The sequence below is a fragment of the Mustela nigripes genome, chromosome 3 (assembly GCF_022355385.1).
Source record: "Mustela nigripes isolate SB6536 chromosome 3, MUSNIG.SB6536, whole genome shotgun sequence".
NCBI classification, from domain to species: Eukaryota; Metazoa; Chordata; class Mammalia; order Carnivora; family Mustelidae; genus Mustela; species Mustela nigripes.
In genome coordinates this window covers 157,960,064-157,985,992 of record NC_081559.1, presented here as the reverse complement: position 1 = coordinate 157,985,992, position 25,929 = coordinate 157,960,064, and the positions used below count along the sequence as shown (strand labels likewise).

Below are 25,929 nucleotides of genomic sequence, written 5' to 3'. Positions count from 1 at the left end.
TGTATTCTTTCCTACGAGAAATTAGTTTCCCAACCTTTCAAAGGAAGAAAACTGGGGATCCTATTACAACCACAAAGCAGGGAAAATTCTCAATTTCCAACACAGATGTGGAATAAACAGCAACACATTATTCTCAAAGAATGCTAGATTGCCATCTTCCCTGACAAAGCCTCCTGTTACCTGGACAACCTTAGGCTCAAAGACCCCACACATGTTCCTTAACACAGATAATGTGAGCCCACCTACCTTCTTCAGACTGGAGGCCATAAATTCTCAGAGGCTGTGCAGCCCGGCTCCAGACCCCGCCATAGTTGAACAAAAGGTTCACTACACCAACATCCTTCCCAGTTTTCAAAGCCGTCTTCCCAGATTCAAGTTTTCCCTCCCAACGCCTCTCCCATATGCTTGTTCCGCCCTGAAGAATCATACACAGAATTTACTGGAATAACGTATCTGCTGCTCTGTTAGGATTTACACACTGATAAAACGCGACTACTGGAAAGGAAAATCTGAATATGCCAAGGCAGTCTATAAAAGGTGGTTAATACATAATTCCAAAATGCTTTGTAGAAGTTTCTTCTCAGGAGCACCTGGGTGGCTCAGTGGGTTAGAGCCTCTGCCTTTCGGCTCAGGTGATGATCCCAGCCAGGGTCCTGGGATTGAGCAGGCATTGGGCTCTCTGCTCGGCAGGGTGCCTATTTCCTCCTCCCCCTCTGCCCGCTTGTGATACCTGTCAAGTGAATAAATAAAATCTTTAAAAAAGAAAAGGTTTCTTCTCTTTCGTCTCAATTTTCAAAAGAAGAGGATTTGTACTGACGTGAGAACTAGGTCATCAGGAATGGGGTACTTCCTAAAACAGCTCTAACCTGAGAAAGAGGGGTCCTGAATTTTAGTTCTGACTGGTTTCCTTCGGGCAAGTCACTCAACTTCTCCCAAGCCTCTGCTTCCTCAGCGATAAAAGTCAAGGGTCCTGATGGGCACTACTTGCAGGTCCGAAATTCTGCAGTCTCCTTCCTAGATGGTTCTCTCAAATTCCGTCTTCAGAAGCCCCACCTTCTTTTCACCTCCATACCATTTTGGCTTTTGCCCTTGGGTGTCCAAGGGAAGTCTTTTGTTGAAAAGACAGCCCTGACATTCCCCAGGGGCGGGAGGGTTAATGCAGGTCTCCCACAGCAGGAAGAGCATAATCAAACTCAGACAGCAGCTGCTGAGTTGGAGATAATCCTAAAAGGCCTGCTTCAGACCTCCTCTTTCTCTCCCAGTGAAATTGCCTGGCACCAGGCCTGTTCCGGCTGTTGGGGCCTTATGTTTTCGGCACATTGCAAACAACATCTTCTGTGGATTCAACTCTCAAAATGCCAATGGATTTTTCTGTTTTGCTTTTCCAAGCTGGCTCTCCAGAAGCAAATACTTAAGACATAAGCATGCACAGTGTCCACATGCTGATCATATATAAACAGTCTGGGATAGAAAAAGAGGCTCTTTGAGGGGCAGGGATACGGGACTCCTTGTTAGTGGAATTAGGACTTCTCCTCTGTTCACTTGGACAAACAAGATTTCATGTAACAGTACAAGGGAGGAAAGCAAAAATCACTCATTTGGATGTTGCTGAGTTTACAGATCTCTCACCAACAATTTCTAATACTCAGTGTTTCTATGAAGTCACAGCCTCTGTCCACTTAAGTTCTATGGTCTTAAAGTAAGAATAATTCGGGGCGGGGGTGTCTGCGTGGCTCAGTGGATTAAGTGTCTGACTCTTGATTTCACCTCAGGTCAGGATCTCAGGGTCCTGGGATCGAGCCCCACCTCCAGCTCACCAGGGGGCATGGAGCCTGCTTAAGAGTCAGTCTCTCGGGGTGCCTGGGTGGCTCAGGGTCCTGGAATTGAGCCCTGCATCGGGCTCTCTGCTCAGCAGGGAGCCTGCTTCCTCCTCTCTCTCTGTGCCTTCCTCTCTGCCTACTTGTGATTTCTCTTCATCAAATAAACAAATAAAATCTTTAAAAAAAAAAAAAAAGAAGATGGGGCGCCTGGGTGGGTCAGTGGGTTAAGCCGCTGCCTTCGGCTCAGGTCATGATCTCAGAGTCCTGGGATCGAGTCCCACATCCGGCTCTCTGCTCAGCAGGGAGCCTGCTTCCTCCTCTCTCTCTGCCTGCCTCTCTGCCTAACTTGTGATCTCTCTCTCTGTCAAATAAATAAATAAATAAATCTTTAAAAAAAAAAAAAAAAAAGAAGAAGAAGAAGAGTCAGTCTCTCCCTCTCCCCACTCCACTCATACATGCGGGCTCTCTCTCTCTCTCCCACAAAACAGTAATAAAAATAATTCTACTTTTCCTGGCAATATAAGGTGATTCAACAGTTTTACCTCATAAAATAGGTCCCATTTGTAGATTCAAGAAAGCTTTTTCCAACGTGTACTTTTAAAAGTAAAAAGGTTGTCACTGCAAAGTCTTCTTGGCAGAATCCTATCAACCATACCTGGCAAAAGACATCTTGTTTCCAGGAAGTCCCATGAGAAAGGGGAAGAGGATGTGTTAGGACAATCACTTAGTTCCAGATAATAACTATTTACTCACAGCCAAATTAGTGGCCAGCATAAATTATGAAAGCTACCAATGCGTTCACATACCTAAGGCTATACTACTTCTAAAAATAATACAAAGTTAATGGAGATTTAAAATTTGATCTATGAAATACAAATTTGAGTTTTTTTTTTCCTCTCCCCAATTAAAGTTTCTCAGAATACAACCTGAATCCAAATCATCCATCCCCATTTTTTACACTTATTCTCTAATAAATATTGATCATCGTGAAACATTTTTAAAACAGGTCTCTATGATGAAACATTAAGAAACCATGGAAAGTAAATTCCACCAATAAACTATATTAATACTTTGGAATCTGAGGATTTTACAAGAAAGCAGGGGGGTTATAAATATCTTATATCAGCTTTATGATTTTTTTTAAAGATTTTATTTATTTATTTGACAGACAGAGATCACAAGTAGGCAGAGAGGCAGGCAGAGAGAGAGGAAGGGAAGCAGGCTCCCTGCTGAGCAGAGAGCCCAACTCGGGGCTCCATCTCAGGACCTTGGGATCATGACCTGAGCTGAAGGCAGAGGCTTAACCCACTGAGCCACACAGGTGCCTCCAGCTTTATGATTTTTAAGACTACTACCTGGAGAATAGAAAGGATTCGTCTCATCCCAGGGAAGTTGTGAGTGCCACACCTGGTCCAGCCTCCATGCCTAAGAGCCTCTAAGGCAAACTCTTCCCTACCAATACTTCTTAGCTCCTCCAGCAGGTATGATCCAACTGCAGAGGACCAGGCTAAAAAGCTGCAAGCTCCCCAGACACTTTGAAGCAGCCTGATGGTACTCCTCGTTTCCGCCCAACAGCTCTGCATGAGGATGTCCAGATGAGCTCTGCTGAGTGTAGGTCGGCTCAGTATGCATGAGCTTTTAGGTGGAAGGCATTAAAATCAAACCATCAAAACCCTTGTAACAAATCAGCAAGACAAGGCAGATTCGCACACTTCCTAACTGAAAACTAGGATGGACCTCCTCCAAATGTTCCGCTTGAGGACTCTGCCAGCCTTCAGATCAAAAAAAATTAGTGGATTAAAACTAACAGCTTAAGAGGTGAACCGTATTATTCCTAATTATTATTACTGCTCTATTCATGCACCAGCTGTGAATAATTAAAAGCCTATATTTCTAAATTCCCAGGAACCCAAGAATAACATTAAGACATTTCTGAAAGAAGTTTCAGCTCTGGATCTGTAGTTAACTGATCTCAAGGTAAGGCAGTCTCTCCAACTATACCTACAAGGCAGAAGCACACAGTGTCACAGCAAAATCTTGGGTTTTCCTTTCTCTCTGTCATGCATTTTGTCTTTACAAATATTAAAATAACCAGGAAACATTAAGAGCACATGACTAGGCTTTTTATACCATTAAACTAAGTAACATAGAAAATCGGTCAGTTCATCTCCACCATTTGTTTGCTTCCCAGCCCCTTCTCACCAGACATCAGCAGGAAAAGAAGAGTAAAATTAATAGGTCTTTATTCATTTGGTTTTATGTACAGATGACAATGATAAAATGTGCCACTTTTTAAGGGATGGTCATGCACACAAATCACGGAATTTCCAGCCCACTGGGAGGAAACATCAGAATCTAGTCAAGCTCCTTCATTTTATAGTCAAAGACAGTTCAGGCCCAAGAATCTATATGCAGGGGAAAGGGCATTAAGAGCTCACGAAGGTCACTTAGTTAAGTCTGTACCAGTGGGGCTAAGCCAAGACCAGAAATCTAAAATGTGCTCCACTCCAAAACATCCCGCAATGTATTTCACTTTAGGGGAAGGGGAGGTAAAAAGTATGAAGAGCAGACCAACCTCCTCAACTCATGGCCAAGTCTCCCGATGTCATTCATGTCTGAAATTCCTACTTGTTAATTTGTCCCATTTCCTAACCACCGAAATTAAAGCCAAAGGATCACAAAGTGATCACGCAACACAACCAAGCTGAAGATGCCCTTCTGGGTATGTTTGTGTGCATATATGCACACACATTTATGTACCTAAGTAGGTGTACAAAGTACTGCATTTAGATCATATAAGTGGAATAAAATTGAGAATCCAGAAATAAATCCTTACATTCACGGCCAACTGATATTCAACAAGGGTGCCAAGACAATACCGAGGGGGAAAGAACAGTGTTTTTAATGAAATGTGTTGTGACAACTAAAGATTCCATGCCAAAAAAAAAAAAAAAAAAAAAAAAATGTATACCTACAACATATGCAAAAGTTAATTCAAAATGAATTATAACCCTAAATGTAACAGCTAAAAACCATATAACTCTTGGAACACCCAGAGATAATCCTTTGCAACCTTCAGTTAGGCAATGGTTTCTTACACAAGACACTAAAAGCAACAGAAGAAGAAAAAAACAATTTCATAGAAGTTAAAAACTTTTGTGCTTCAAAAGACTCTCAAGAGAATGAAAAAATACAACCCACGGAATGGGAGAAAATACTTATGAATTACCTGATAAAGGACTTCTATTAAGAATATAGAAAGAATTCTTAAAACTCAGTAAGAAGATAAACTAATTTTAAAATAAAGGACTAATGGGCGCCTGGGTGGCTCAGTCGGTTGAACACTTGCCTTTGGCTCAGGTCATGATCCTGGGATCCTGGGATGGAGCCCCGCATAGGACTACCCGCTCAGCAGGGAGCTTCCTTCTCCCTCTCCCTGCTGCTTTGCCTACTTATACTCTCTATCTCTCTGTCAAATAAATAAATAAAATCTTTAAAAAAAAAAGACTTAAAAGGACATTTCTCCAAAGAAGAAACAAATGGGTCACAGGAACACAAAAAGAGACTCAACATCATCATCATTAGGTAAATGCAAAACCATAATGAGATACTGCTTCACACCCACTAAGAATGACCACAATCAAAAGGACAGAAAGTAGCAAGTGTTGGAGAGGATGCAGAAAAATGTTATAGACATGTTGGAAAACAGTTTGGCAGAGCTTCCAGATGTTAAGCATAGAGTTACCATAGGACCCAGCAACTCCACTCCTAGAGAAATACCCCGAGAAATGAAAACCTAGGTCTGCACGAAAACTTGTACGTGAACGATCAAGGCAGCAGGACTTGTCATAGCCGAAAAGCTGAAACAACCAAAATGCCCATCGCCTGAACAAACAGGCGATTGTGGATTTGTTAAAAATGTGCATTCTGGGTTCCCACCTGAGTTCCTATTGAACACAATCTGACATATCCAGAAAATGAGAGGTTGTTTAGCAATAATGAGCATTGCAGTACGGATACATGCTAGACTTGGTTGAACCCTGAAAATATGATGCCAAGTGAAAACAGTCAGTCTCAAAGACCACCTATCCCATAGGAGGATTCCACTCATATGAAAAGGACAAGCATAAGCAAACCTAGAGAAACAGAAGGGAGATCAGCAGTTGCCCAGGACTTGCTGGGGACTGGAAGGAGAAGTGACGCTAATGAATACAAGGTTTCTTCGGGGGATGTGAAAATGCTGTAAAGTTAGATTTGGGGAATAGAAGCTTCTGGGAGAATACTAAAAACCACTAAACTATATACAATTTAAGTGGGTGACGTTTGTAGCATGAGAGTTCAATCTCAAGAGAGCTGTTCAATGTCATGGTCATATATGTGTATATTACTGCAAGCAGCATAAAAAAAAATACTGTCTGACCATTATCCTACTGCATGGCCAGAGAAACTACTTTTTTAAATGAAGAGTTTCCCTATTGGAAAATACTATTGCTCTAGGCTATTAACTTATCATAAACCTACTACTGCTAGGTATGTTTTGATCCTGAGCTCAGGGTCAAGTCTTGCAATTTGTAGAGGACCTTAGGGCTGGAACTAAAAACACCAAAAAGGTTAGCATAGAAGCGGGGTCCGCAGAAACTTAGTGCAAGCTTGCCAAAGCAGTTATTCTGTAATTACAGTAGTTTTGACCACATTAAAATATAGGAACTCAGGTGGGAACCCAGAATGCACATTTTTAACAAATCCACACCCCCCCCCCACTATCACCAGCACCCAGAAAATTCAAATCATGTCAGCGTGGAAAGGCTCTTTATCTCCTGCAGCCCAAGGGTCTTCAAGCAGCCCCCGGATTCAGAAGCTGGAAACTGGTGGGTGTGACATGATCACAGGTGGACAGCATTTTTCACCTGCTTTATGCTAACTCTGGCTGTCAGTTTTACAGGCATTTGGGAGATTTTCAAATTTCAAAGTTTGTGACTAGATCACGCTGGATGAAATGTTAGCTTTTGAAAGAGGAGGTCCGTCAAGGCCCTTAGGGCCCCCAGAATACAACAGTTGGGCTACCTGCAGCCTCGTGAGCTTTTTGGAGAGCACTCGTTTCCCAGTTTGTAAGAGAACTACTAGATTCCAGGACAGTAAGACCGCATATCCAGTGTGCTGACAGTCAGAACCCCAAATGCGGGGGCGGGGGAGGGAGGGTGTGAAAATCTGCTGGGAATTATCCACTGAACAAGGAGAGCCACCATTCACACCCCAGTTGTTTCCTGTCCCCAACAGGTGGACAACATTTTCCCCTATTGGGAGAATTTTCCCCTCCTACACCTACTGCCATATTTCCTATATTCAAAGCAACGTCTACCCTCCTCTCTGGGAGGAAGAAATCCGAGCTACAGCAGCTAGTTGGAGTGGCAACTCTGAGAGGAAATGGTCAGTCAGGAAAGAGGACTGCGTTCTAGATGACAACTAACCAATTTGCTTGGCTGGCAGAGGAGGAGAGACGAGACCAGAGCACCATGTAAAAACCCAGGCTGGAATTTTTAAGTCTTTATTCCAAGGCAGTAGGTAGAAAGAAGAAAATGATTTCCTTTAAAAAAAAAGGGGGGGGGAGGGGAGGAGCACGGTGTAGAACTGTAGTATGCTTGGCTACAAAGATCAAGGAGTTTTACAAATGGGGAAACAGAGGCAAAAGAGGCGGGATGATTTGCCAGAGGTCACAGCTGGCTTCTGGCACAGGCAGGCTAGCTCCAAGAACTCAAGTCTTCTGGCTACCTGTCCAGCCTTCTCTTGGATCACCCAGAATAGAAAAGGACATGCAAAGTAAGGGCTGTTTGGGTACAGAAGTAGAGGTACAGTTGTAACCTCGGGTCCTTGTGCCCATTGTTTGTTTCAGTGGTATTTTTCACCAGGGTTGTAAAAGCCTCATAAGGAAAGCTTGATGCTGGGGCCCACGGGTCTCACGTGATCATAGCACAACATGACTGCCCTCAACCAGTCGAAGGAGAGCATATGGCAAAATGGCGGAAGGGGAATGCTTGGGAAGCTAAAAGTACCTCCCAAAGGTATCTCCCAATCCCATGACTGTGGCGCCCTTCCCCTGATACTCTTCATGCTACCTTAGAGCACCCCTGCCTCTCCACCCCTAGAGGATCTCTCCCTTCCCCCTCAAGGCCATGCCCCTGGGCCTTAGCCCCCCCCCCCACACACACACACCTCTCTGGCTCAGACCAGTCAAGCTGGCTATCCTACCTGATTAAGTAGCTATCAGAGTCTGGAGTTTACGGAAACCTCAAACCTCAGTCATTACACGGTCCCTTGAATTTGGCAAATAGAGGTTTTGCCATCAGTTTAACAGAAAGTTCGTCCTAGGATGCCGTACTCAAGGGCCATTAATGATATCTAGTTGTAGTCAGACCAGGTTCTCAGGAGAGGAAACCAAATGTATTTTCTGTTGCTCAGCATTCAACTTCAAAATACAGTAAGAATGATGATAGAATCTGAGGTTAGCAGGAAGCTGTAAAAGTCAGCTAATCTCCCAGGTAGCGGATGTTTTGAAGATGCCAAGTAAATGGCCAAAGACCTGCTTGCTTACCTCTAAGCGTGGAGCCTCACTACTTCTGAGGTGGTCTATTCCTTCTGCGACTGCCTTCTAGAAAGGTCTTCCTTTTATTCAGTCAAAATCTGTCCCCTTAGAAGCTTCCACCCCTTTCATTCCTGATTGTCCGAAAGAACAGAAGAACAGGATCTTCCCGGTGCTTCACAGGTGTACTTCCCAGAAAATCTTTTTATTATTTTTTAAACTTCCAGTAAAATAAAAACCGAACCTCTTGCACATGTAGAATGCTAGAAGAAAGTAATTTTATGTTAAATAAACTAAAGGCTCTCTTGAATGAATACTAAACACATCTGCAAACAGTTTATGGTATGGAATTTGTTTGAATCTTCTGGGTTCTCTGCCTCTATTTATACCTCAGGGCACAAAACAACAAAAGCAGCCTGGTAAAGACTCACAAGAGTAGTTAATGCCCAAGGAGAGAAACAGCAAACACCAGGAGGCAGCTCACAAATGTGCTCTTAATATTTATTAAGCCAACAATAGTGTTTTGGGTAAATCTTATTAACGTAATACACAAAGTCCTGGGCAAATGAAATTTTAATTCATTTACATCAAATGTGCATGCAATCCACATTTTTATTAAAAGGACAATAAGCATTCAGTTGAGAAGCTTGGAAATGGGAGGTTATTTTGAATATCATGTATTATTTTTCTATCATTTCAGACTGTGTAAAACTTTAAAAAAAAAAACATTACATAGTATGCACTAGAAAGCTCTGGTTGCAGAAGTATAATTCGACCATTTATACAATTTCTTCTAAAGGTTGTGGGAAAGGTATGCAGTCTTGGAAATCTCAAATCTTCTGTGTAATGAGTAAGATTACACACACACATACACACACTAAAGAAACCAAAACCTTGAGAACGAGAGAGTAAACAGAGCAATTCATCATTTGTGTAACACTCATCACTGTTTGATGTGCTAAAGGCTTCTATTTATTTATATAATCTTTAGCAGTTAAAAGAGCCAAACCACTTCATGGAAAATATTTTTTAAAAAAGCACTTACCAATTAGCCTAAGATAAAATTTGTTTAGCTTCTCCTTTATTCATATTCCTGGACTTTCCCCATAACGTTCGTTTTTGTTTCTTATGCCAGTTGGAGTTGGGATATTTGCTACTTGCACCTGGGACTATCTTCACTGAGATCACTCATGATGCCTTACGGGGCCTTGTCACACCTGCCCGTCCCGGGTCCTTCTAGGAGGCGCTACTGTGCCAACCCTTTCCTCTGATCAACGCCAGCTTCCCTGAGTCAACCCCAGGCAGAAGTCACACAAAGCAGCTATGTGGCCTCCTCACAAAACTTTTAAATTAAGGGCATTCTAGAACTGACTTCTATAAAGGAAACTCACTATTTCTCTACTGTTTCACCAGCTTTATGAGTCACTGGAAGTCTTGTTAAAATGCGAATCACAGTTCAGGAGTCTCAGGTGGGTCTGCATTTCTTACCAGCTTCCCAGTAAGGCTCATGCGGGTCCCTTATCCGCATTTTGAGAGCATTTTGAGAATCGAGACCCCAAAGCAATGGCCTTCAAGTATCAGAATCACCAAGGCAACTTGAAAAAAAACAAAACAAAACAAAACAAAACAAAACCCCACTGCTACCTGGGCCCCATAACCAGGGGCTCCCATTCAATTCAATCTTCAACAGCAGGGACGAGAACCCCTCTCAGCATCTCAGAATCTAGATCACAGTACAGTCACCAGGCTGTCAGTCACCAGGCTGTCACCTGGCCAACTCTTGGCCCTACCCCCACATTTCAGATTCCGTTGGGTCAGGCTCAGAACTGCTGCATGTCTAACAAGATCCTAGGTGATGCAGAACTGCTGGTCCAGTCTTACAGAGAGACCTGACCTAATGCTAGGGTTAACAACTAACAGATGTCCTTTCCACAGAGAACAGACACTTCTGTGCGTAAACTGTATTATAATCAACACTCTGGAACATCCATGTATGGTAAGAGGGACACGCTAAGAGGGGGAGGGCAGAATTCGCATTTCCACTCCCTTAATTTCTAATGTTTAACCCTGTTGTTGTCAAATTTAAAAAAAATTAAAAAAAAAAAGAGATGTTGAATTTTATTCTAAGATATTACAGACTCGTTGGGTTTAAAAGCGTATGAATCATCGCAAATGGTTCATTGTAACAGCGGGCTCAGAATAATCCTTCCAACTCCATTGTAGGACAGACACATGTTCAGCAGCAGTTTCTAAAGGGTCAGCACTTTAATGTTATCCTGCAGAGCAATTTTTAGAAGCTTTGAAAACTCCAGAATTCTTAAACAAGGTTTTTTCTTCTTCCCCCAAGTCAATTAAAGATAGTCCCTTTTATTCGAGGGATGGAAAATTGTGCTTCAGAACTGAGTGAGGGCAAACATGCTCCCAAATTAGATATCCGAACAAAGTAAACTATGAACAGATTAGATAATGGGGCTGCTGCTTTTTCACTGAGGCAAGAACCAAAGACAACTCGGACGTCTTATTCACAGAATAGCCTAGAGCACTCGCTCTTCCCTACTTCAGCCCCGGAAACACAGAGTTCCATGGATTTAATTCGACTTGAACAAGGTCCAAGTAGCTGAGGTGCAGTAATAAAGGATAAACTGAAGAAAAGGACCATCATTAAGATACGTGTGTAGGGTTTATACACGATCAGTAACTTCAGACAAGTTCTAGGACACATTCCCAATCAGTAAAACACAATCTCTCTGTTCAAAGCATGAACTCAGGCAAATCGAATAAGCTGACCAAACATGCTTTTCTGCAACCAGGCCAAGGGGACAAGCATCCTTTGTTCCACTAAGGAAAGTCTTTGAAAGGAAAGGGAAATGTTTCCATTTTTTTTTCTAAGACCTCCTCAGATAGGCTTCGTTTATACATATATAATCTTCTGTGTTAAGAGCCATGTATGGTAACCCATCAACGTAATTATCAGGAAAGTAGGAGCCAACCGAAAAAGAGGAGAAGGCTGGAAAAGGAAGAAGCTGGGAGCAAGCATGCCCTCCTCCACCGGCTCTGGACTGGGGTTGGGGGGCAGGGCAGTCCCGGGGAAGCCACTGCATTCCACCGGGTTTGGTCACAAGCAGTAGGGAACACGGGGCTTCACGAGACAAAAATCTTACCTGCTAGACTTCCCTCGAAGCTGGAGGAACACCAGAAAGCACCCAGAGCACTGGTTCTCAAACCTTATGGAAGCTAGGGTCACCTGAGGAGCTTTTATAGCAGGTTTCCCGCCACCCCAACCGGGATAGAGTCTGATTTAACTGGTCTGCGTGAGGCTCAGGTGCCCACAGCTTTTAAGTTTCCCCAGATGAATTTAATATGCAGGAAGGGGTCAGAGTCAGTGATCTAAAACATGTCCCCCATTCTCCAGAACTAAGCCCTAGAGAGGCTAAAACACCTTCTCTTCACCAACACACAACAGCCACAGCAAGGAAAGAGAGAAAGAGGCAAAAATTCAGCCTCCCCTTTCCTTTCTCATTGCCCTGTCTTTTCTCATCTGGTCACTTTCCTCAGTCTCGGATTCAAAACCTCCAAAATGGATCCTTTCTTCTTTGATCAGCACATCTAATCAGCCATCCATTTCAATCAGCATCAACAGGAGACCAGTGCTGACTCTACACCGAGCATGCTTCTAAGCTCGAGACATGCAGGAACTCATTAATCCTCACAGCATCACCATGAGGTGGCTACTGTGACTAATCTCCTTCTTACAGATGAGAAAACTGAGGCCAAGAGACACTAAGATACCTGCCCAAGGTCATACACAGCTGGACACTGTGTCCAGTGTCCAGAGCTGGGAATGTAAAGAGACCCCATGAATTCCACTAATTTGTTCCCCCATTACCCGACATAAGTTTGTGGTGAGAAGCCATCAAAGCAACAGGCTCCACATTGGTGAAGGAATCAGAACATGGGTGACCTAGAATATCTGGCCAACCAATGCAAAGGAAGGGGTCTGACACTTCACTGTTGGGACCTGCACCCATTATACATTTAAACACTTCATACACTGAACGCATTATACATTTAAACACTTACACTGCTCTCTTGAAAGATGATATTATCATGTCAGAGCTATTTAAAGCTTAAAACAAACAAACCAACCAACCCAAGGATCTAACTTCTGCTAGGTCACATAAATGCAGTCGTGGCCAGTGATCCGGCTAGGCAGTTGAGAGACAATTACAGACAAGAACGGAAAGTGCCCATCACAATTCTAAGTACACAGTAGGACATCTGCGTAGTAATTTTCAATGTCAGTGTCCTTTAATAAAATTCCTTTCTTAAAAACATCACCCCACAGACTTATTTTCTGAAAAACCATGATGCAAATATATTTGCGTTATTACGCTTGGACTTACCAAAGAAGTAGAAGTATTCAAGAGAAAATGTTGGGAGAAAAGACAACCCTACATCCCATACAAAACCAGCAAAAGGAACCATTTTACCTGGACCAGACATGCCACCACCCCTCTTTTCCTGAAATGCAGGGACGTGTTTATTTTTAGTACAAACCTCTAAGGAATGCTCTTCTTCCCTCATAAAATGAGGTATTTTTTTTAACCCCATAAAATGTGGTATTAATTTATGAGGACTTTACTTCTAGTTTTGATTCTTATCTCCAGTAAGATAAGAACCTTTCATCTCCTTTTCTGTCTGCAAGTCTCCACAATCTTCCTAGGATTTGCAAATCAACTGGACTTTAGCCCCTAGTCTCTCCAAATCCCAGGGCTTTCTGCTCTCTTCCCCTAATTAGCCAAAAGGGCAGCAGATAGTAACAGAGTCTGCCGGGGCACAATTTTTGCCGCAAATTGAGAAATTATCTAAACATCATTTTAAATTACTCACCTTGTACAGAACGCATTAACCACACTGATGCAGAGCGTATAATATAAAATGTATGTTCCATTTGCTATTTCATTCACACATCAAACACAGGCCAGGATTAAGCATATTGGGTGCTAACCATTAATGCGAGGAATGAAGAAGAAGAAGGACACAAAAGGGAACGATTTATGGTAAGAAAAAATTACTAACAAATCACTGATAGCCTAAGCCCAACATTTTAACTCTCCCATTAATTATGTGATCCTGGACAAATCACTTAACCTCTCTAGATGTGTTTTTCCCCTAAAAGTCAATTTCAGCTCTAAAATCCATTGTTACATAATGAAAAATGAGAACCCAAAAATACAAGGAAAACCATCCCAACAATTTTCTACCTCTTTCATTCATCAGCTAAGACTACTATCTTAGCCAGACTCATAAAGTCCAGTTCTCACCTTTCGGAGCCCAAAGTTTATAGAGTATGGAGAATGAGACTGGATGAAATGTAAGGTTTCATTCTCCTCGGATGTAAACATCAATAAATCCTTGAAGTTCTGGACAATTTCTCACTCTTTCTGTCTTTCTTGTGTTTTAATACTCAGAAATGTTTCCTTGGAGCACAGGTGGGGGAAAGAGAAAAAAAATCTGCAAGTCAAGTGTCTTCCGATCATCAACAGAATTCTGCTTTTTCTCCAACACACCATGCTACCTCAAAGAAGGTTTGCCTTTGTTCTGTTGGAAAAGCAGTGACTTTTCTTCTTCAAGGGGTTCTTCTTATCCTTCTCAACCGCAGATATGTAGGTCTTTGGCAGTTCTGGTGGTTAGTATGTCTAATTAGACTCAGATAAAAACAAACTGATGCATATTTTACATATAATGCATGTATAACTCATGGGCCCAACCCATTTTCAACTACCCTAAATAATCAAGAGGTCGGTGATAGCTGCTTGAAGGCAGGCATCATGTCATCATTTCTTTTTTTAACTTTTAAGACTTTTTTAACTTTTAAGACCAGCCAAGAGCTCTGCCCTTAGTGGATGTGCCATTACATGAGTTAAGTCTTAACTGACCATCTTACCAAACATAAAGCCTTGGTCAATAACTAATCTGCACAATGACAAAATCGAATCAAATCTAATGCAGGTTCCCCCTGCTATCCGAAAAGAGAGGGTTCCCATGAAACCTTTCAAAAACCAAAATGGCAGAGAGCACAGAAGCCATTATCAGTAATTTATACAGACAAACTTTTGAGCCTTTTCAGACCCCAAAAAATAACCTCTGTTAGGCTTTTCTGATACCTCTTTTGTGCTAATGGATGCACAAAAGAAATCAAGAGAAAGCACAGATGCTCACAGACACAGGTCAAAGCTATGGTGGCTTGATGCTGAGATGTTGAGTGTGTTACCTGGGGAAAGAGTTTGGTGGCGTCGCTCTTTTCAGGTGCCTGCTGCCCCCATTACAGCTCACTGCAAAACGAACACTGAGCACTATTTTGACTTCTTGCCTTTTCTTCACAAAAGCAAAAATTCTCTTCAGATTTCTTTCGGTTATTAAGAACAGGTACTAATGTCTGTCTTTCATAAAAGTGCCCCAGCCTACTGCAAACTTTAAAACAAGCAGGAGGATACCTGAATAATGAAATAAAAATACTTACCACTCTTAACTAAAAGAGTTCAAAAGTGGGACAGAAGTAAGGTTAAGATTTTAATTCATCAGCAAACCTAACAGATAAATTTACAACATAAGACTGCAATGTTGACCTTCTTGAAGCATTTTACAATTATAATCCCAAATCCTACGGTAAATTTTCAAGTCTTAACTGAATTTCCAACTCATGTACAAGTCTTTTTGGTTTTAGCTGAATGTAATTCAGGAAGCAGATGATGGCAGAAAGAAAAAGTGTAATTTAGCATCATACCCTGCCTGGTAAAAAAAAAAAAAAAAACTGGTCATAAATTTGTGAAAATATATGTCCCTTGGTGTCAAGGGTGAGAATGCAAATAAGAAACACAAAAAAAAATATGCATACATACTTATGCATGTATAATATATTCCAGAATCACAAAATTGAAAGCTAAAAGGAAAGAGAATCAAATGTGTTTAAAACATGTACTATAGGTCAGGTTTTTATGTTAGAAGTTTTCAGTCATTATTGAAGCTAATCTTCAAAATAACCAGAGGCAAAATATTATAACCCCCCAGTGTTACAGTGAAAACACAAACTCAGAAAGGATGATAAACTTCCCCAAGGTCATGTAGATTTCAGGTGGTTAATACTGAAAACCAAATCCCAATATACCTGATTCCAAAACCCTCAAGATCATCTCCTGTGTCATCTTAATTTGGGAGAGCACAACACTGAGTCTTGGCAATGCTAGAACGACACGTTCCTATGGATTACAATCTATATATGTTATGACCCCTACTTTCCTGCACTGTCACACACCTGTCACCCAGGCAACTAGAGACTGTTGCCTAACAACTCAGTAAACAGTGATCATTTGGTTCCTAAACACGTCAAGTGAATTGAGCCATCAGCACACATGTACTAACCCTTACACAGTAAACCTTTGAGTTAACCAGAAACTAGAGAACCTTGTATTAACATTTTTATAATCTTTTATTATATATTTTCTGCATCTATTGAAAAGATCATATCATCTCCCTTAAACTTATCTGCACTGCTTTTCTGATGTTGAAGCATGCCTTGGATAAACTCTTCTTGGGTTCATCGTTATTCTTTTAATGAGCTGCTGTTCTCCTTTTGAGAATGTTAAATTTAAAATTTTGGCATCATAAATGAAGCTGCCCTATGGTTTGTTTCCTACACCCTCTTTGTCTGATTTTGACACAGAGTAATGCTAACCTCATAAAGTTAAAGAGAACAGATTCTATCATGCTCTAAGCTCTGTAACAATAATTGTTCCTTCAAGGATCAGAACATACTTGTAAACCCCTCTAGGTCCAGTACCATTTTTTTAAATTGAATTTTTTGTTGACATAATTGTAGATTCACATGCAGCTGTAAGAAATAATACAAAGATGGGGCGCCTGGGTGGCTCAGTGGGTTAAGCCGCTGCCTTCGGCTCAGGTCATGATCTCAGGGTCCTGGGATCGAGTCCCACATCGGGCTCTCTGCTCGGCAGGGAGCCTGCTTCCTTCTCTCTCTCTCTGCCTGCCCCTCAGTGTACTTTTAATTTCTCTCTCTCAAAAAAATAAATAAAAAATTTAAAAAAAAAAAAAAAAAAAAAAAGAAATAATACAAAGAGATCTCTTCTACCCTTTACTCAGTTTCCCCCAATGGTAACATTTTATAAAATGATAGCAAATATCTCAACAAGGATATTGATACTGGTAGTATCCACCAGTCTTACTCAGTTACTCAGTTTTACTTGTGTCTGTGTGTAAGCGTATACATAGTTCTAGACAATTTTATCACATGCAGTTCTAGGTATACATATATATATATATATAAATCTTTTAATATAACCTTAGTTTCACTATATAGTTTCATATCAGACTTTTTGTCTATTATAATGCTTCCAAATTATAAATATTCTTCAAATACATTTTTAATGGTTATGTGGTGTTTAATGTATAATTTAGAATCTTTAACCAGTTTTCTTTTATTGTATATTCAGGTTCTTTCCATTTTTTTTAACTATTTTAAGTAAATATTCAATAAACACATTTACCCAACTACAGTAATTTCCTTTGGATAGATTTGAAGAGGTAAAATTACTGGGGAAAAAATGGGCTTTTCATATCTTAACCCTCAGAGATTGAGCTGGTCCCAGTAAGGAACCTTTCAGCAATAACCAAGGACATAACCTCTCACATCAGCCACATTTCAAGAAAATCTGAATACAAACATATCCCCACTATCTCAACATAGAGCTAGGCCTCCCCAAATCAGGAAAGAGAACCAGCTGGGAAAGGTCAGGCTCCGTCCTGCAGATCCCAGGAGACTCTCTGGGTTGGAGCTCATCAGATAAGCCCCATGGAGTCCCACTCTTTAAGGAGACAGAAAACCACGGATCAGAATAATAGTAACTGACACATGACATAAAGCATGAATATGCCACTGTGCGAAAAGCTTCCACCAATTCTGTCTCACATCATCCTGAAAACCTTTAGAATATTCCATTTTACAGAGAAGAAAACTGAGCAGAGAGGGATTAAGAGACCTGCCCAAGGTGACACAGTAAGGGGGATTCAACCCCACCTCCAATGACCAGACTCTGAGCCAGTCTGCCATAGTGCCTACTCATTTAGACTCTTGCCAGTGGTGTCCGCAGCACTTACACCGGGCTCCAGTACTAAGAGACATGAGCCAGAGGGAAGGCACCACTGAAAGGCCCCTCTCTGCAAATGGATGTCTAGACCAGAAACCAAAGGAGGAGCCTGAGGTCCCTCAGTGACTTAAGCCTTAAAAAGCCCTTCAAATTACATCAACAAGTCATGTTGTTTTTGCCTAGAGTGAAAGTGAATTCTATCACATCCACTGGTCTTGATGCTACACCGGCTTTTATCTGCGAATATATGAGAAAATACTAGACAATGGATCATGGACATTCAGAGTAATGTATGTAATCTCCGTACATGACGAATACTCAATTCCAATGAACAGATTACCATCAGCCATCAGATGTGACTTACCTCTCAGTAATGTGAATGAATTCCCTGCTTCAGTACATAAAATAGTTAAGTATTTGGCAGAAGCTTAATAATTACTTATTGATTGGGTTAATCTTAACATTTCTTCAATCCTACCCTGAAGCATATAGAAAAATGAAATATTAAAGACAGAAAATTCTCCTAGTTCACCCCATCATTTTATAAATGGGGAACCTGACATCTCAGAAAGATTAAGATAATTAACCACATGTGTGTAAAACCTCACTTTTGCCTAAATACCGTGCATTCACTTTTACTGCCTTTATATTTAATCATAGATCATATGAAACTACATATTTAACTTTTACTTGTTCGTGGTAAGACCTTGAAAAAACAATTTTCTCTGAATAATTGGATATCTCATTCCACGTGTCGTTCTTATCATGAGACTAAACTCCATTAACCGCACATACCCCTTAAATATCAGTACTGTTTGTATTTAATATGCTTGTATCATCATAAAAGAAAATAAACATCTAACTGCTTTGTAAAGGGCACATTTACAGTATCTTTGTGACATTTTTGACAAAACAGATTCAGCAGCAGAGGAAAAAAATGTGAAAATCTATCTTGTCTTTAACAACATTTTCCATAGCTTGGAGTCCAAGACCATGAGCTGGCTCTCACATACCAGTTGGCCTCTCACTGCTAATATGAAATTCAAATGGGATATCTTTAAAGACTTCACAGTTTCTCCCCTTCTACTCCTACCAATTCTTTGAGATACCCAAGAAAAACAGACATTCACAATTCTATTTTGACAGTGTTCTTTCCTAATCAGAGCCAGTCACCCCTTTAGCCTTGTTGCTAAAACTAACATGGCCCCAGAAAAGACTTGTCAAAATGCTGTGAGATTTCTTAATAGTAGGAGCCAGAGCTCAAATGGCTAAAAGGAGAAATTTCATGCATTTCTCCCCTTAAAAAATAAGAAGACTCTCTCTCTCTGCACCCTCACTCCCCAACATTCCCTCCTCACCACCCCGGCCACCTCCTTCTAGATGACCCTTGGCGGTCCAGCATCCAATATAGCAATATCTCTCCTGGGGGGGGGGGGGGGGGGTGCTGGGATCTCAGCGGAAGCCCTCAGGAGGGAGCACGGAGATAAGCAAAGATGGCAGGACTTGACTTCAATGTCTTGTTTATTCTTCCCACCAACACAGCAGTGTTGTGGAAACGGAGGTCAAAAGCGAGTCAAAACTGGCCTACCAGCCCAGGTACCCCCCACCGGTGGGTGGAGTCAGTGAGCCCCAGGCCACACTGCTTGCAGCAGTCAGTGCAAAGATGAGCTTCAGCAGGACCTATTGACCCAGACTGCCCCCAGCCACTGGCACTGGCCCCTAAATACGGACCTTCAACAGGTGTTTACAAGCTCAGCACTGCACAGGCGTCAAAGGTGTAGCAAAAAGGGCCCTCCCCTCACGTGGCACCAATCACAACAGAAGAGAAAATTGCCGTCTTAGAACGTCAGAGGTCTTAAGGGCATTTTCCACTGCTCTTTGATTTCATAGACCAGAAAAGAGGCCAAGAAAAGAAGAGGAAAACCACTTAGTACCTTCTGTGCCTCAAGCACCATTCCTATGCTCCCTCATTACATGCTCACAATAATCATGTTATGAAGGCATTCAGGTCCAAATTATACACATGTACATACGTATTTTTTCAAGTAACTTGGGAGTTTTAGTTTCTCGTCCAAGTGCTACCACATTAAGCGGCAAAATACCAGCACGTGAACCCAGCTTGTCCGCCTCCCATGCCAAAGCCCTCTGTGCTCTATGGGGCCTCCAAGGTCACACAGCTACATACTGCTGGGAGCCCACCAACTAGCACAAAACAGCACAGGAAGAAAGCGGAAAGTATGTGACCCACACCAATGGCTCCCAAATGTGGTTGATTCATTATAGCCATCTGAGATGCTTCATAAAAATACAGATCACCCCACCCCCTTCCAGGGCACTGGCTATGCTGGTCCAAGATGAAGCCCTGAGATCTGTATTTTCACACACTTCCAATGATTCTCATCATTCATCTGCTGTACCATTTACAGAAAGATAAAAAACAAGAGCTCAAACACGAAAGTCCCATCTTGAGCTTGGGTCTGGATCAACAGAATATTAAAGGAGAAACACTGCAGACGAGGCTATGTCCCCTGAGTGTTCATGACCGTGAAAAGTGGGCCAGCAGCAGGAGACATGACATAAACCAATCAAGGGGGGGATAAGGAGGAAGGAGCAATATTATGAGCATCTTATAAATGTGGAAGAGATTTTTAGACTCCATGCCATGTAACAAGAAACACGGGTGGTTTGTGGACCACGGGAACACCATCTGAATGGTACAGGATAAATCAAACAGCAGGTGAGCATCTAGATGAACGGAACAGCTACAAGGCTGCCCGTGTAAAGGCCCAGGTCCCAAGAAAGACAACACTGAAGGGGAAAGCTACCTGGATCACCAGAATGTGAGCTGCAAGAACCCACGGGAGATAGCCGCGTCTGCTCAATGCTTTCTCCCCACGCACTTAGTAGGCGCCAATGTGTACTTGCGGAATGAACCACACACAGGTGGAGTTAGCAGTCCACTGGATGTGGAAGTCAACAAAGTGGAATGAGCCAAGGATGTCTTCAAGATTCAGATCCAAACAACTAGAATTAAGATGATGGTACTGGTCCACCTCACTATAAAAGGTAAATCAGAGTCGCTTATTTCAGCAAAGGCTCTTCATTGCTTCTTGTTTTTGTTTTTGATTTCTGTTTCTCTAAAACTTTATCTTGGCTTCTGCTCCATGAAAGAATCTGGTGATTCTGAGATACTGAACATACCACTGACGGTGCCAAAAACAGCAGGTCTTCTTTCAGGGTGAGAAGGAAATGATGGGTGAGATGATTTCGTCTGATCTTTTGCAATGGAAAAGGGACAGTGTTGTGAGAATCTAAATGCAGGTGACATTCCTCACACCATCTATTGGATCAGTGCCAGCTGACATGCCAATAACATAGTGGCCTGACCAGACTCCTTATAAACCTTAATGACAGAGTTGTCCGTGTTCTGAGTGGCTGACTCAGCCTCGGGGCTTTGCCACTCTGAGGAGACTCCAGGCCACCTGTGGCTGACCGGTCAGGTCTCTGAGTGCTTCTGGAGAGCTGAGAATTAGTTCTGCCCAGGAAAAACCTTGGTGATATTTTGAAATCCTTTCCAAACTAATGATTATTCAAGATGCCATGTGAGTAAGCGTCTTACAGTCCTCCAAAACTACATCTACCAGGTCCCAGAAGTAGGAATCTGTGGGCATACTCTAATTCCTTTTAGGACAACCAACTTTTGCAAAGCTAATCTTACAAGATCTTTTTTTCTTAAATGATGTCTACCTACCACTAATATCCAACTAAGAGAAAAGGGGTTTTATAAAATTCGCTAGCAAATGTAATTTGTTTCATTACCAGCAAAGCCAAATTTTTTTTTTTTTACAGTACTGAAAAAGGTTATATGGTTCCAATTTTATTTTTCTTACTTGTTTAAAAAAAGATTTTACGTATGTATTTTAGAGAGAAAGAGGAGGAGCAGGGGGAGGGGCGGAGGGAGAGGAGAAGCAGACTCCCAACTGAGCAGGAAGCCAGCCCCGGGGGCTCCACCCTGCTCCAGGATCGCGACCTGAGCCAAAGGCAGACGCTTAACTGCTTAACCCAACTGCTTAACTGACTGAGTCACCCTGGCGCCCCTTATTTTTCTTTCTAATGCAAACTTTCCAAAGTCTGCCTTTCATAATGCACTGAGAGGTAACCCATGAGTCCAAATGCCTTGACAGTTTCTTTTAATTTACACGCACTGAAATATGTGTATAAAATTCCATTAGTTCCAAAACACTTCCTTTTGTTAAACATATTTCCAGTTCAAATTATGTGTTCAGAGAAGCGTGCAATATATTATTTCTAAAGGTAAACAGTCACGTTTAAAAAAAAATGGACAGAAAAACAGCAGCATATCACTACCGCCACACTCAGTCAGTCCTTCTCCTCACATGGTGTTCCTGCAGTGAAAGCCTTAAGGGGAAGGGGGGCCGGGGGGCGGAGTCTGAATGGTGACCACGGTCGGTCCCTACTGTCTCCTGCATCCAGAAAGGAAGGGTCACCAGCTTCTTTTCACACACAGCTTTGAACCTTCGTTCCCAAGAATCTTTGTTCCACCCTCCCCCACCTTCCCTTGTGCTTAGTAGCAAACTCAAGAATTCACTAACTGCAGACATTTTTCCTTTCCTCCTTCTAAACACAGATTTTGGGCTCAGACAACCACCACTTCTAGCTCCCAGGAGAGAGTTGTCATTTTCACATTAAAATAAGAGGTCCTGGAAATAATGTGCTGTAACAGCTAATTGTCAAAAAATGCAGTCTTTCAACTTCACGTACATGGAGGGTGCTTGGCATCAAACCGAGACTAAAAGTAATGAAAATGGACTAGTGGCCACCCTGGGCTTTGAAACAGCCTAACAGACTCCCCGTTAGAGTGTCCGAAATGACATTTTTAAAAAGATCTGATCACCCTTTAGGATGATACCCCAATCACTGAAGATAGTATCTACCACAGTGAAGGAAGTCCTTGGGAAAGCATCTAATCCTGGTCAGAAATGAGAAATACTGGAACCGCAAAGACAGAGCTCAGGGGAAAGGTGTGTGTGGGTGGGGGAGGAGACAGTTCAGGCAAAAAGCTTCCTTAAAGAGCATTGTCAGATTTATGCAAAAATCCGGAGAGCCAGAAGACAGAAACATTCTTTCTGGAGAATTCCCCAACAGTAACACTTCCTAGCAAATCCCGAACGGGACTCCGCGGAAAAAGGACTTCCTTAAGCCTATACAGCCTTTCCGACAGGCTTCTCTTGAAAACCTTCAAAGGGAGTTCTCCCTTTGCCCCCCTGTTTTGCAACGAAATGAGCACTCGTGTTTTTTTCTGAAATAAACAGAGAATCTCTCCCTTTCTGTGTACAATGAGCCAAAGTTCATAACTGGCTGGGAGATTACCAGTCCCAACGGATGAACCGATCATTTGCCAGAGAGAGCTACCGATAAGGCTCGGGGTTCTATTTTACAGCCCAAGCACCCAAAGATTCATCTATGCTGTACAGTGTCCAATTCTACCCGCTTTTCAACCTCAAGGACCGTTTGGGGGGACCTGCTGGCACACACAGAAGCTCCCACACTGATCTAACGTTCAGTGTCGAAGAGGTTTTCCGCTCCTAAACTGCTTCAACTCTAAAAAATGGGGGAGGGGACGGTTAACACTCCAAGGGCAAGGGGGAAGAAACTGACAAAACCACCCCTGGGCAAGTCAGGAGGTGACAAAGGGAGAAGATGTGGCAACTAGAAAGGCCAGACAGCTGCGCTCCCTAACCGAAGCCCCAGAAGGCGCCGAGGCTGCAGACAGAATTGGGGATGCTGGGCTTCCACCTAGCGGGGCAAAGCTCGGGGCGCCCAGGTAGGTAGGGGCCGCCACGGACAAGCAGCCCAGGAGGCAGCTCCCTTCAGAGGGCGCTCATTGGGCGACGCAGGGAAAGCAGCTCCGGCCCCACAAACGCAATCCAAAGAAGGAGAACCCAAGATCCCGGGAAGGGAGGCTGGTGCGCGCGGCCCGGCCCCGCGGGAGAAAAGACTCCTCGGGGCCTCAGAAGCGGCCCGGGCCCGCGGGGGCAAGCGTGGCAGGCTGGAAGCTTCGGTCCCCGAAAGCAGGCGCCCCGCGGCCGAGCTTGGCGTCACCCGCACCCCGCCTCGCCCTGCACGCTCCACTCCAGCGCAACCCGTATTAACATGTCCTCCTGCCCCCGAGGGCCAGCGGGGCTGCCCTCCGCGGCTCAGGGAGGAGGGGGATCGCCGCAGGACTGGGTTGCAGGGGCCAGGGCCCCCAGCATTTTCCGGCGCGTTCGGTGCACCCCACCCCCGCGGGACCCCGGACTGGGCCTCAGAGGGGAGTCAGCCTTTCCACGAAGTGTCTGCTACCTCGCCCCGGCCACCGAAAACATCAAACAAAAGAACTTTTGCAAACTTTCCTCTCCGGTCACTCTCAGATTTCTTAAATCGGGACCCCATCTCCTCCCTCCTATTAGTCAATTGACTAGGAAAGCTAGCTAGGTTGGGGGGAGGGGACCCCAAAGTTTCCAGGGTGTCCCGGGGTCTCGCCGAGAGCGCGGAGGGGGCGGGTTCCCTCGCTGGCCCTCCTCCGGGCGCTCTGGCCACCCTTTTCGCAAGGTCCTTCTCGGGCCACGCTGCAAGACCCCCGCAAGGGCAAAGAAGTTGGGAGTGACTTCAGGGGCCTCTGCAGTTGGACCGAACTGCGATTCTCGCGCCCTCATCCCCGGGGACCTCGCGGCAACTCCGGCGAGCGGCGCATTTCTGCGGGAACGGAACGCAAGGGGGAAAGGGGTGGAGGAGCGAGCGCATTTGTCCCAGTCGGTTCCCCGCGGCCGAACGCCAAGTCGGGGGGGGGGATCCCCCAGGCGGCGCCCCCCGATTCCCCCGCGGGCGCTGCAGACTCCCCTCGGGTACGAACACCCGAAACGGCTCGCACTTCCCCCCTCTCCGAGTCCACTCACCGACTCCGCCGACACGCAGGCCACCAAGCCCAAGGTGAGCAGGATCCAAGCGCGCCGCATATTCTCCGGAGACCGGCTGCTCCCAGCCGCCGCTGGCAAGGAGGGCGAAACGAAGCCTACTGCCTAGCGCCCGGCGCAGCCGGTGCGAAGAGATCCGGACCGGAGTAGCCGCAACGACCGCGGCTGGGGCTCCGGCACTGGGGCTCCCGGCTCGGGGGCGCTCGCTGGCTCCTCCTGCGCCTGCTCCCGCCGCCCGCGGCTGCGCCCCGGGAATGCGGCGCCTTCTCACTTGTTGGTTTCTGCACTCCCGAAGCCGAGTTGGTGCTCCGGGGAGGCTGCTCTCTCGAGCTCTTCTTGCTCTGCGGCTGTTTTACTCCTCCGCGGACTCCTTCCCAGTGTCGCGGTTCCGTTGCTGGTTTTGAGGAATAAATCAGATGGCTTGGAATGTAGCTGCAGCTGAAGTTTGGGGGCAGAGCGGCGAAAGCGCGCGACTCGCGCGGCTGGAGCTCCCGGAGTATCTGGAGGGAAGCGCGTCCGAGCCCGGCTAGTGGCTCAGCGGCTCTGCCCCTCCTCCTCTCCGCCACGGCCTCCCTCCCCCGATCCTCCTCCCCCGATCCTCCCCCCAACTCCTCTTCTCCTCCCGCTCCCTCCCTCCCTCCCTTGCCTGCTTCTCCCAGCTCCTCCGGGCGTCTGGGGGAGAGGAGGCGGCAGTGTGACTCCCAGCTAAACCCGGGAGAAATTCCTACAGGATTACGCCCCGATTGGCAGCTTCGGGGACCAGTGGGCGCCGGTGGCTCCGCTCTGTGGCCGCTCAGGATCAGCTCGTCCACAGTCAGAGCTCCAGCGCTCCGAAGCTCCTTCATTTTTCCTCCCTCCCTCTCCCCTTTTCCTCTCCACGCTCTTTTCTTCTCGATTTTGTCTCTCCGTTCTCACTTTTCTGGTGAGAGATCGGTGAAACAACGAGACACACATAATTTAGCTTTTCTGCCCGTGAGAATGAGACCAGTAGAAAGAAACTGCGAGAGTTGGAAAACACACACACACAAACTTTACAGATGCCTTCACGCATTATGCACTGGTCATAAATCGCAACTTCATGAAAATTGTGTTTTAAAAGAGAAGAAAATGAATGCAATAAACGTGCAGTGAGTATTTCCCACCCTCCCTAAAACCCCCTTCAAAAAATAAATAAATAAAAAAGAGAGAAGGAAGACCCCTAAAAACCTAAAATGCAACGCTTTCAAAGCTCATAATTTCAGTAAGGACTTAAATACCATTTCTATCTCATACACAGTTTAGGCCCCTAAATCATTTTCTAGGCTCCATTTCAGCATAGGGGTGTTAAAGTTCGGAAGCTACAAATAGGGTGGTTTGATGAGAAATTGAGACCCTGAATAATAACACATATAAGA

The 25,929-nt window shown here is 44.0% G+C and overlaps 1 protein-coding gene across 1 annotated transcript in view; it reads right to left on the bottom strand.

The window, feature by feature from the left end:
* Positions 1 to 24,603, bottom strand: part of SDC2 (syndecan 2) — a 101,918-nt gene extending 77,315 nt beyond the window's left edge. Inside the window, exon 1 of the mRNA XM_059394905.1 lies at positions 24,518 to 24,603. Coding sequence (XP_059250888.1) covers positions 24,518 to 24,577 — 60 coding nt within the window. The 5' untranslated portion in view covers positions 24,578 to 24,603. The remainder of the gene's footprint in view (positions 1 to 24,517) is intronic.
* Positions 24,604 to 25,929: the final 1,326 nt, after the last annotated feature.